This window comes from Salmo salar, unplaced genomic scaffold (genome assembly GCF_905237065.1).
Source record: "Salmo salar unplaced genomic scaffold, Ssal_v3.1, whole genome shotgun sequence".
Taxonomy (NCBI): Eukaryota; Metazoa; Chordata; class Actinopteri; order Salmoniformes; family Salmonidae; genus Salmo; species Salmo salar.
In genome coordinates this window covers 357,501-370,000 of record NW_025547587.1, presented here as the reverse complement: position 1 = coordinate 370,000, position 12,500 = coordinate 357,501, and the positions used below count along the sequence as shown (strand labels likewise).

Below are 12,500 nucleotides of genomic sequence, written 5' to 3'. Positions count from 1 at the left end.
CTCTCTCTCTGTCTCTTCTCTCTCTCTGTCTCTCTCTCTGTCTTTACACTCTCTCTCTCTCTCTTCTCTCTCTCTGTCTCTCTCTCTGTCTTTACACTCTCTCTCTGTCTCTCTCTGTCTTTACACTCTCTCTCTGTCTCTCTGTCTTTACACTCTCTCTCTGTCTCTTCTCTCTCTCTGTCTCTCTCTCTGTCTCTCTCTGTCTCTCTCTCTGTCTTTACACTCTCTCTCTGTCTCTCTCTCTGTCTTTACACTCTCTCTCTGTCTCTCTCTCTGTCTTTACTCTCTTCTCTCTGTCTCTTCTCTCTGTCTCTTCTCTCTCTATCTCTATCTCTCTTCTCTGTCTTCGCTCTCTATCTCTCTTCTCTGTCTTCTTTATCTCTCTTCTCTCTCTGTCTCTCTCTCTCTCTTCTCTCTCTCTCTCTCTCTCTCTCTTCTCTCTTCTCTCTCTGTCTCTGTCTCTCTTTCTCTCTTCTCTCTCTCTGTGTCTCTTCTCCCTCTCTCCTAGGTGGATGCAGGCCTAACCTTTAATAAAAAGGATTTGGACAGTAGCTATGTGTTTGACGTGCGGACAGTGGAGAGGGTATTCTACCTGGTGGCCGACAGTGAGGAGGACATGAACACATGGGTCAGGTGTATCTGTGACCTGTGTGGATTCAACCCTACTGACCATGGTATGACAACACACACACACAGTATTCATGACCATATTAACACACACATTTGATTGACTGAATTTATTTGACAATATGTAAAATCCATACATAAGGGTTCTCCAGTCTCCACATACAATTTAAGAAAATCATCAAGGATAACACAACAAAGCTTGACAGCTAGTTTCCATTGTGGTCCTTTTGAAGAGAGGGGGAAAAGGGGAAGAGGGAAGAGGGGGAAGAGGGAAGAGGGGGAAAGGGGAAGAGGGAAGAGGGGGAGAGGGGAGAGGGGAAGAGGGGGAAGAGGGAGAAGAGGGAAGAGGGGAAGAGGGGAAGAGGGAAGAGGGAAGAGGGGGAAGAAGGAAGAGGGGAGAGGGGGAAGAGGGGAGAGGGAAGAGGGGAGAGGGAAGAGGGGGAAGAAGGAAGAGGGGAGAGGGGGAAGAGGGGAGAGGGAAGAGGGGAGAGGGAAGAGGGGAGAGGGGAAGAGGGGGAAGAGGGGAAGAGGGAAGAGGGGGAAGAAGGAAGAGGGGAGAGGGGAAGAGGGGAGAGGGAAGAGGGGAGAGGGAAGAGGGGAGAGGGGAAGAGGGGAAGAGGGGAAGAGGGAAGAGGGGGAAAGGGGAAGAGGGGGAAAGGGGAAGAGGGAAGAGGGGGAAGAGGGGGAAAGGGGAAGAGGGGGAAGAGGGGAAGAGGGGAGAGGGGAAGAGGGAAGAGGGGGAAAAGGGGAAGAGGGAAGAGGGGGAAGAGGGGAAGAGGAAGAGGGGAAGAGGGGAGAGGGGAAGAGGGGAAGAGGGAAGAGGGGAAGAGGGAAGAGGGAAGAGGGAAGGGGAAGAGGGAAGAGGGGAAGAGGGAAGAGGGAAGAGGGGAGAGGGAAGAGGGGAGAGGGAAGAGGGGAGAGGGGGAAGAGGGAAGAGGGAAGAGGGGAAGAGGGGAAGAGGGAAGAGGGAAGAGGGAAGAGGGAAGAGGGGAGAGGGAAGAGGGGAGAGGGGGAAGAGGGAAGAGGGGAAGAGGGGAAGAGGGAAGAGGGGAAGAGGAAGAGGGGAAGAGGGGAAGAGGGAAGAGGGAAGAGGGGAAGAGGGGAAGAGGGAAGAGGGAAGAGGGGGGAAGAGGGAAGAGGGGGAAGAGGGGAAAGGGGAAGAGGGAAGGGGGAAGAGGGGAAAGGGGAAGAGGGAAGAGGGAAGAGGGGAAGAGGGGGGAAGAGGGGAAGAGGGGAAGAGGGAAGAGGGAAGAGGGGGAAGAGGGAAGAGGGGAAAAAGGGGAAGAGGGAAGAGGGGAAGAGGGGAAGAGGGAAGAGGGAAGAGGGAAGAGGGGGGAAGAGGGAAGAGAGGGGAAGAGGGAAGAGGGGGAATAATGCAACAAGGTTAGGCGGCGATTGTAATGACAACAGACAATGACAGACACAATTGTTGTTTGTTTCACAACATCCGATAATTAATACAATTTCCGTTCCTAATAAACAACTATGGACAGATACATCTCCCTCCTCTTCCTCCTCTTCCTCCTCTTCTCACACACCCTTAATATACAAACAATCAATCCCTAATATATATATATATATATACACATTATACATTTTAGTCATTTAGCAGACGCTCTTATCCAGAGCGACTTACAGTAGTGAATACATACATTTCTTTATTTTTTTCTCCGTATATACACACACACACAAGACAATCACAATATAATAAACAACAAACACCAAAAGGCAGACCTCCGCCACCTAGTTTCATCTAAATAACAGATGGTCTACAAGTGAATATCCCCTTTGAGACATGCCACTATTTAGCCATTTTTTTTTTCTTCTCCCAGTGAGAACTTGAAACTACCCATGGAGGTTATATAATTCAAATTCTTTGGAAGATTATTCCAAAAGAATATGGCAGCAGAGTATAATAATAAAGAAAAAAAATCATTATTATTTCCCCCACCGTGCTTCTACAGCTGCATTGCTTGCTGTTTTGGGGGGTTTTAGGCTGGGTTTCTGTACAGCACTTTGAGATATCAGCTGATGTAAGAAGGGCTATATAAATATATTTGATTTGATTTGAAATAAATACATTTGACATACCACTTTTAAATCTAAAAAAGGAACAACGTCAGTTTGGCTCCTTCTAGTGGAACGGTTATCCCGGACTAATGGTTATCCCGGACTAATGGTTATCCCGGACTAATGGTTATCCCGGACTAATGGTTATCCCGGACTAATGGTTATCCCGGACTAATGGTTATCCCGGACTAATGGTTATCCCGGACTAATGGTTATTCCGGACTAATGGTTATCCCGGACTAATGGTTATCCCGGACTAATGGTTATTCCGGACTAATGGTTATCCCGGACTAATGGTTATCCCGGACTAAATTAGAGTAGTTACATAAGTACCTAGGAACCATAAAGGCTTTCAAAGCGGGAAAATAGTCGAGATGCGTAAGTGCTGGAAGTTTAAGAATAATCCTGACTAATTTGTTCTTCAATTTATTTGATATCTTGGAGGCACTATTGTACCAGGAAGAGCACGCATAGTCGAAGTGGCACTGAACAAGAGCCCCTGCCAATGTCCCCAATTGTATTCCTATCCAGATATTTGGAGGTTCTTGCCCGGGAATCTAATTTTATGGTTCACTTTGGAGATAACGTTTTTTGTGCCGTGCTCTCCCCTGTCAGTTGGTTATCTAGCACACATCCAAGATAATTAACAGAGTCTTTTGCCACGACTACTACGTCACCTACTACCACCTTTAAAATCTGGGGATTTCAACAGTTTCACTTTGGACCCGAACAAGATGGACTATGTTTTTCCAATGTGTAGTAACAGCTTATTGTCATATAGCCATTTACTGACATGCAGAAGTTCAAACACATTTTTATCTTTGGGAGAAACCACACAGTGCAGAATCATCTGCATATAGGAAAAGGTCACATGTACAGGCAGATTTCAGATCTTTTATATACAATAGAAATAAAAGTGGACCCAGCACACTCCCTTGGGGTACCCCACAGTTCAAGATTTTGGGGTTTAGACAGAGTCCCCATCCACATCCACCATCTGTTTTCTTCCTTGCAGGTAAGAGCTAACCCATTTCACTGCTAAGTTGTTAAAGCCTAAGGCTCTTAGTTTGATTAACAGAATCTCATGATTCATTGTATTCAAACGCCTTTTGGAGATCTAACATAACCATACGACAAAATGCCCCTCCGTCTACTTCCTTCCTGATGTGGTCAGTCAGATACAGTAGGCAGGTGTCAGTGGAATGGGATTTCCTGAAGACAGATTTTAGCTCATAGAACCGGTTACGTAAGGAAATATAACTGTCAATCTGCTTGAACACAATCTTTTCCATGACCTTCGATAAAGCAACACAGGATTGAGATAGTTTCCAATGATCTAACTTATTGCCTTTTTTTTTATATAAAGTAATCACCCTTGACCCTTTAGTTCACTGGGAAAACCCCCTAGTTCAATAGACAGATTCACAATGTGAGTTACACCACAAGGAGTTGTAAACTGCCGCAGCAATCCTTTAGAAATCTGGCGGGAATGTTGTCAAGGCCAGTTGCTATGGAACGGTCAAGTTCTTTCAGCCTCTCTAGCACGGTGGACTCAGACACCTTTTCAAATGAAAAAAATAATCTACTTGAATCCCATCGCTGTTGAGTGAAACTGCTGGACATGACTCTCCCCCCATAGCAACTTGATTGACAAGGTAATTTGCTAACTAATGTATTAGCTATAGTTGTAAAAATAGCTATTCAGACTGTCTGCAACCATGGTCTTATCTGATGTAACCTTTCCTCCAATGTCCAAGCTGAGATTGAGAGCTTTGGTCTTTAAACTGTTACTATAACCTAACAGCTTCAGTCACTTCTATAATTTAGTCAGATTGTTTCTATTTGCAAATATTTTGTCATTAAAATATTATTTATGGGCCTTCTGTATTATCCTGTTGACCTCATTTCTTAACTTCTTATAGCCTATAAATATATAATGTGCCCTGGATTTCCTAAACTCCAGAAAGCGTTCATTTCTACACTTAATTGCCTTTAAAATGTTATCATTTATCCATGGCTCTGTTCTTTTCTTAATTCTAACCTTTTTCACTGGAGCCTGCTTATCTACAGCATGTAAAAACAATGATTTAAAATGGCCCCCAGGCAATCTCCACTTCACTGCATTTCAATACAGCAGACCGGTCTAATTTGCTCAGACAATTAACAAAAATATCTGCACTATAATTCTTCATAGACCTAATCTTTTATTAAGTTATGATAATTTTATGATAAGTTATGATAACCTTCCTACTTCAGAAAAATGATGGAATGATCACTGAGCCCATAGTTTACAACCCCTTGATCTAGCCGACGTGATGGTTTGGGTAGAAGGACCGACTGTGATAGGCTCATTAATCAGCTGGTATAAAACAAATACATATTTTTTATTTTATTCTTAAGACCTTTTAAAAGTAGCATGTCTGTATTAATATCACCAGTAACAATAACCTCTGATTGGCCATCTTGGCACTACCCTCCCCCTGGGATTTGGCCATCGTGGCACTACCCTCCCCCCTGGGATTTGACCATCTTGGCACTACCCTCCCCCCTGGGATTTGGCCATCTTGGCACTATCCTCCCCCTGGGATTTGACCATCTTGGCACTACCCTCCCCCTGGGATTTGACCATCTTGGCACTATCCTCCCCCTGGGATTTGGCCATCTTGGCACTACCCTCCCCCTGGGATTTGGCCATCTTGGCACTACCCCCACCCCTGGGATTTGACCATCTTGGCACTACCCTCCCCCTGGGATTTGGCCATCTTGGCACTACCCCCACCCCTGGGATTTGGCCATCTTGTCACTACTCTCCCCCCTGGGATTTGGCCATCTTGGCACAACCCTCCCCCCTCCCCTGGGATTTGACCATCTTGGCACCACTCCCCCCTGGGATTTGGCCATCTTGGCACTACCCCCCGGGATTTGGCCATCTTGGCACTACCCTCCCCCCTGGCACTGGCCATCTTGGCACTACCCTCCCCCTGGCACTGGCCATCTTGGCACTACCCCCCCTGGGATTTGACCATCTTGGCACTACCCTCCCCCTGGGATTTGGTCATCTTGGCACTACCCTCCCCTGGGATTTGACCATCTTGGCACTACCCACCCCTGGGATTTGGCCATCTTGGCACTACCCCTCCCTGGCACTGGCCATCTTGGCACTACCCTCACCCCCTGGGATTTGGCCATTTTGGCACTACCCTCCCCCTGCGATTTGGCCATCTTGGCACTACCCCCCTGGGATTTGGCCATCTTGGCACTACCCTCCCCCTGGGATTTGACCATCTTGGCACTACCCCCCCCCCCACCCCCCCCACCTACTCACTGCCACAGTCATACTCTGGACCTAGTTTTGTCCCATGGAATAAATGTTGTGGATCTAAATGTTTTTCCTCATAATCCTGGACTATCGGACCACCATTTTATTACGTTTGCAATTGCAACAAATAATCTGCTCAGACCCCAACCAAGGAGCATTAAAAGTCGTGCTATAAATTCTCAGACAACCCAAAGATTCCTTGATGCCCTTCCAGACTGCCTCTGCCTACCCAAGGACGTCAGAGGACAAAAATCAGTTAACCACCTAACCGAGGAACTCAATTTAACCTTGCGAAATACCCTAGATGCAGTTGCACCCCTAAAAACTAAAAACATCTGTCATAAGAAACTAGCTCCCTGGTATACAGAAAATACACGAGCTCTGAAGCAAGCTTCCAGAAAATTGGAACGGAAATGGCGCCACACCAAACTGGAAGTCTTCCGACTAGCTTGGAAAGACAGTACCGTGCAGTATCGAAGAGCCCTTACTGCTGCTCGATCATCCTATTTTTCCAACTTAATTGAGGAAAATAAGAACAATCCGAAATTTCTTTTTGATACTGTCGCAAAGCTAACTAAAAAGCAGCCTTCGCAAATGGAGGATGGCTTTCACTTCAGCAGTAATACATTTATGAACTTCTTTGAGGAAAAGATCATGATCATTAGAAAGCAAATTACAGACTCCTCTTTAAATCTGGGTATTCCTCCAAAGCTCCATTGTCCTGAGTCTGCACAACTCTGCCAGGACCTAGGATCAAGGGAGATACTAAAGTGTTTTAGTACTATATCTCTTGACGCAATGATGAAAATAATCATGGCCTCCAAACCCTCAAGCTGCCTACTGGACCCTATTCCAACTAAACTACTGAAAGAGCTGCTTCCTGTGCTTGGCCCTCCTATGTTGAACATAATAAACGGCTCTCTATCCACCGGATGTGTACCAAGCTCACTAAAAGTGGCAGTAATAAAGCCTCTCTTGAAAAAGCCGAATCTTGATCCAGAAATTATAAAAAACTATCGGCCTATATCGAATCTTCCATTCCTCTCCAAAATTTTAGAAAAAGCTGTTGCACAGCAACTGACTGCCTTCCTGAAGACAAACAATGTATACGAAACGCTTCAGTCTGGTTTTAGACCCCATCATAGCACTGAGACTGCACTTGTGAAGGTGGTAAATGACCTTTTAATGACGTCAGACCGAGGCTCTGCATCTGTCCTCGTGCTCCTAGATCTTAGTGCCGCTTTTGATACCATCGATCACCACATTCTTTTGGAGAGATTGGAAACCCAAATTGGTCTACATGGACAAGTTCTGGCCTGGTTTAGATCTTATCTGTCGGAAAGATATCAGTTTGTCTCTGTGAATGGTTTGTCCTCTGACAAATCAATTGTAAATTTCGGTGTTCCTCAAGGTTCCGTTTTAGGACCACTATTGTTTTCACTATATATTTTACCTCTTGGGGATGTCATTCGAAAACATAATGTTAAATTTCACTGCTATGCGGACGACACACAGCTGTACATTTCAATGAAACATGGTGAAGCCCCAAAATTGCCCTCGCTAGAAGCCTGTGTTTCAGACATAAAGAAGTGGATGGCTGCAAACTTTCTACTTTTAAACTCGGACAAAACAGAGATGCTTGTTCTAGGTCCCAAGAAACAAAGAGATCTTCTGTTGAATCTGACAATTAATCTGGATGGTTGTACAGTCGTCTCAAATAAAACTGTGAAGGACCTCGGCGTTACTCTGGACCCTGATCTCTCTTTTGAAGAACATATCAAGACTGTTTCAAGGACAGCTTTTTTCCATCTACGTAACATTGCAAAAATCAGAAATTTTCTGTCCAAAAATGACGCAGAAAAATTAATCCATGCTTTTGTTACTTCTAGGCTGGACTACTGCAATGCTCTACTTTCCGGCTACCCGGATAAAGCACTAAATAAACTTCAGTTAGTGCTAAATACGGCTGCTAGAATCCTGACTAGAACCAAAAAATTTGATCATATTACTCCAGTGTTAGCCTCCCTACACTGGCTTCCTGTTAAGGCAAGGGCTGATTTCAAGGTTTTACTGCTAACCTACAAAGCATTACATGGGCTTGCTCCTACCTATCTTTCCGATTTGGTCCTGCCGTACATACCTACACGTACGCTACGGTCACAAGACGCAGGCCTCCTAATTGTCCCTAGAATTTCTAAGCAAACGGCTGGAGGTAGGGCTTTCTCCTATAGAGCTCCATTTTTATGGAATGGTCTGCCTACCAATGTGAGAGACGCAGACTCAGTCTCAACCTTTAAGTCTTTACTGAAGACTTATCTCTTCAGTAGGTCCTATGATTAAGTATAGTCTGGCCCAGGAGTGTGAAGGTGAACGGAAAGGCTGGAGCAACGAACCGCCCTTGCTGTCTCTGCCTTGCCGGTTCCCCTCTTTCCACTGGGATTCTCTGCCTCTAACCAGCAAAAATATCTGCACTATAATTCTTCATAGACCTAATCTTTTATTAAGTTATGATAATTTTATGATAAGTTATGATAACCTTCCTACTTCAGAAAAATGATGGAATGATCACTGAGCCCATAGTTTACAACCCCTTGATCTAGCCGACGTGATGGTTTGGGTAGAAGGACCGACTGTGATAGGCTCATTAATCAGCTGGTATAAAACAAATACATATTTTTTATTTTATTCTTAAGACCTTTTAAAAGTAGCATTTCTGTATTAATATCACCAGTAACAATAACCTCTGATTGGTCATCTTGGCACTACCCTCCCCCTGGGATTTTGCCATCGTGGCACTACCCTCCCCTGGGATCTGGCCATCTTGGCACTACCCTCACCCCCTGGGATTTGGCCATCTTGGCACTACCCCCCTACTAGAGGGGAGGAGAGGAAAGAGATGAAGAAATAAAATCAAACTGGAAACATGCTCTGTGTGTGTATGTGTGTGTATGTGTGTGTGTGTGTGTGTGTGTGTGTGTGTGTGTGTGTGTGTGTGTGTGTGTGTGTGTGTGTGTGTGTGTGTGTGTGTGTGTGTGTGTGTATGTGTTCATGTTTTCAGTAGTCTTTTGATAAGGCAGTATAATAGCTCTGGAAAAGCAAAGGCTGTCTGAGAAAGAAACAGACTGAGTTTACTAAGGTGAGAATGATGACGACAACTAAATGGGTGCAAGACACTGCATCTCAGTGCAAGAGGCGTCACTGCAGTACCTGGTTCAAATCCAGGCTGCATCACATCTGGCCGTGATTGGGAGTCCCGTAGGGCGGCGCACAATTGGCCCAGCATCGTCTGGGTTTGGCTGGGGTAGGCCGTCGTTGTAAATGAAAATTTGTTCTTAACTGACTTGCCTAGTTATAAAAAAAGAGGGCTGTATCCAACCCTAACCCCAATAACTACCGTGGGATATGCATCAACAGCAACCTTGGGAAAATCCACTGCATTAACAGCAGACTTGTACATTTCCTCAGTGAAAACAATGTACTGAGCAAATGGCAAATCGGCTTTTTACCAAATTACCGTACGACAGACCACGTATTCACCCTGCACATCCTAACTGACAAACAAACAAACCAAACCACGGCAAAGTCTTCTCATGCTTTGTTGATTTCAAAAAAGCCTTTGACTCAATTTGGCATGAGGGTCTGATATACAAATTAAAATAACACCAAATTGATCAGAAATACAGTGTAGACATTGTTAATATTGTAAATGACTAGTGTAGCTGGAAACGGCTGATTTTGAATGGAATCTCGTACAACGCTGTGTACCCGCAAAACACCAGTCTCAACGTCAACAGTGAAGAAGCGACTCCGGGATGCTGGCCTTCTTGGCAGAGTTGCAAAGAAAAAGCCATATCTCAGACTGGCCAATAAAAAGAAAAGATTAAGATGGGCAAAAGAACACAGACACTGGACAGAGGAACTCTGCCTAGAAGGCCAGCATCCCGGAGTCGCCTCTTCACTGTTGACGTTGAGACTGGTGTTTTGCGGTTACTATTTAATGAAGCTGCCAGTTGAGGACTTGTGAGGTGTCTGTTTCTCAAACTAGACACTAATGTACTTGTTCTCTTGCTCAGTTGTGCACCGGGGCCTCCCACTCTTTCTATTCTGGTTAGACCCTGTTTGCGCTGTTCTGTGAAGGAATTAGTACACAGCGTTGTATGAGATCTTCAGTTTCTTGGCAATTTCTCGCATGGAATAGCCTTCATTTCTCAGAACAAGAATAGACTGACGAGTTTCAGAAGAAAGGTCTTTGTTCCTGGCCATTTTGAGCCTATAATCGAACCCACAAATGCTGATGCTCCAGATACTCAACTAGTCTAAAGAAGGCCAGTTTTATTGCTTCTTTAATCAGAACAACAGTTTTCAGCTGTGCTAACATATTTGCAAAAGGGTTTTCTGATGATCAATTAGCCTTTTAAAATGATAAACTTGGATTAGCTAACACAACGTGCCATTGGAACACAGGAGTGATGGTTGCTGATAATGGGCCTCTGTACGCCTATGTAGATATTCCATAAAAAATCAGCCGTTTCCAGCTACAATAGTCATTTCCAACACCCCTTATTTCTGATTAATTTGATGTTATTTAAAAAAAAAAAAATGCTTTTCTTTCAAAAACAAGGACATTTCTAAGTGACCCCTAACTTTTGAATGGTAGTGTATATCAACGAATTGGCGAGGGGACTAGAACATTCTGCAGCACCCAGCCTCACCCTACTGGAATCTGAAGTCAAATGTCTACTGTTTGCTGATGATCTGGTACTTCTGTCCCCAACCAAGGAGGACCTACAGCAGCCCCTAGATCTTCTGCACAGATTCTGCCAGACCTGGTCCCTGACAGACCTGGGCCCTGACAGTAAATCTCAGTGAGATAAAAAATAATGTTGTTCCAAAAAAGGTCCAGTTGCCATGACGACAAATGCAAATTCCGTCTAGACACCGTTGCCCTAGAGCACACAAAAACCTATACATACCTCGGCCTAAACATCAGAGCCACAGGTAACTTCCACAAAGCTGTGAACGATCTGAGAGACAAGGCAAGAAGGGCATTCTGTGCCATCAAAAGGAACAACAAATTCAACATACCAACTAGGATCTGGCTAAAAATACTTGAATCAGTTATAGAACACATTTCCCTTTATGGTTGTGAGGTCTGGGGTCCACTCACCAACCAAGAATTCACAAAATGGGGCAAACACCAATTTGAGACTCTGCATGTAGAATTCTGCTAAAAATATCCTCAGTGTACAACGTAAAACACCAAATAATCCATGCAGAGCAGAATTTGGCCAAAACCCGCTAATTATCAAAATCCAGAAAAGAGCCAATAAATTCTACAACCACCTAAAAGGAAGTGATTCCCAAACCTTCCATAACAAAGCCATCACCTACAGAGAGATGAACCTGGAGAAGAGCCCCCTAAGCAAGCTGGTCCTGGGGCTCTGTTCACAAACACAAACAGACCCCACAGAGAACCCAGGACAGCAACACAATTAGACCCAACCAAATCATGAGAAAACAGAAAGATAATTACTTGAAACATTGGAAAGAATTAACAAACAGAGCAAACTAGAATGCTATTTGGCCCTAAACAGAGAGTGCACAGTGGCAGAATACCTGACCACTGTGACTGACCCAAAATTAAGGAAATCTTTGACTATGTACAGACTCAGTGAGCATAGCCTTGCTATTGAGAAAGGCCACCGTTGGCAGACCTGTCTCTCAAGAGACGACAGGCTATGTGCACACTGCCCACAAAATGAGGTGGAAACTGAGCTGTACTTCCTAACCTCCTGTCAAAATAGGTCATAAAATTTGATCTGATCTTAATCTAAGTCACAACAATAGACAAAAACCGTGTGCTTAAACTAATAACAAATTATTGTATTTGTCTTGTCTATATTGAATACATAATTTAAACATTCACAGTGTAGGTTGGATAAAGTATGTGAAGTCCTAGACTAATGACTTCTCCAAAAGCTAATTAGAGTCAGGAGTCAGCTAACCTGGAGTCCAATCAATGAGACGAGATTGGAGATGTTGGTTAGAGCTGCCTTGCCCTACAACAAAACTCACAAAATTTGAGTTTGCTATTCACAAGAAGCATTGCCTGATATGAACCATGCCTCAAACAAAAGATATCTCAGAAGCCCTAAGGTTAAGAACTGTTGACTTGCATAAAGCTGGAAAGGGTTACAAAAGTATCTCTAAAAGCCTTGATGTTCATCAGTCCACGGTAAGAAAAGTTGTCTATAAATGGAGAAAGTTAAGCACTGTTGCTACTCTCCCTTGGAGTGGCCACCATGCAAAGATGACTGCAAGAGCACAGCGCAGAATGAGGTTAAGAAGAATCCTAGAGTGTCAGCTAAAGACTTACAGAAATCTCTGGAACATGATAACATCTCTGTTGACGAGTCTACGATACGTAAAACACTAAACAAAAATGGTGTTCATGGGAGGACACCACGGAAGAAACCACTGCTGT

The 12,500-nt window shown here is 44.3% G+C and overlaps 1 protein-coding gene across 1 annotated transcript in view; it reads left to right on the top strand.

Annotated features, from left to right (window-relative positions):
* The window catches only part of LOC106578202 (GRB2-associated-binding protein 1), a 60,766-nt gene that overhangs the window by 18,016 nt on the left and 30,250 nt on the right, over positions 1–12,500 (top strand). Inside the window, 1 exon segment of the mRNA XM_045711370.1 lies at positions 509–674. Coding sequence (XP_045567326.1) covers positions 509–674 — 166 coding nt within the window.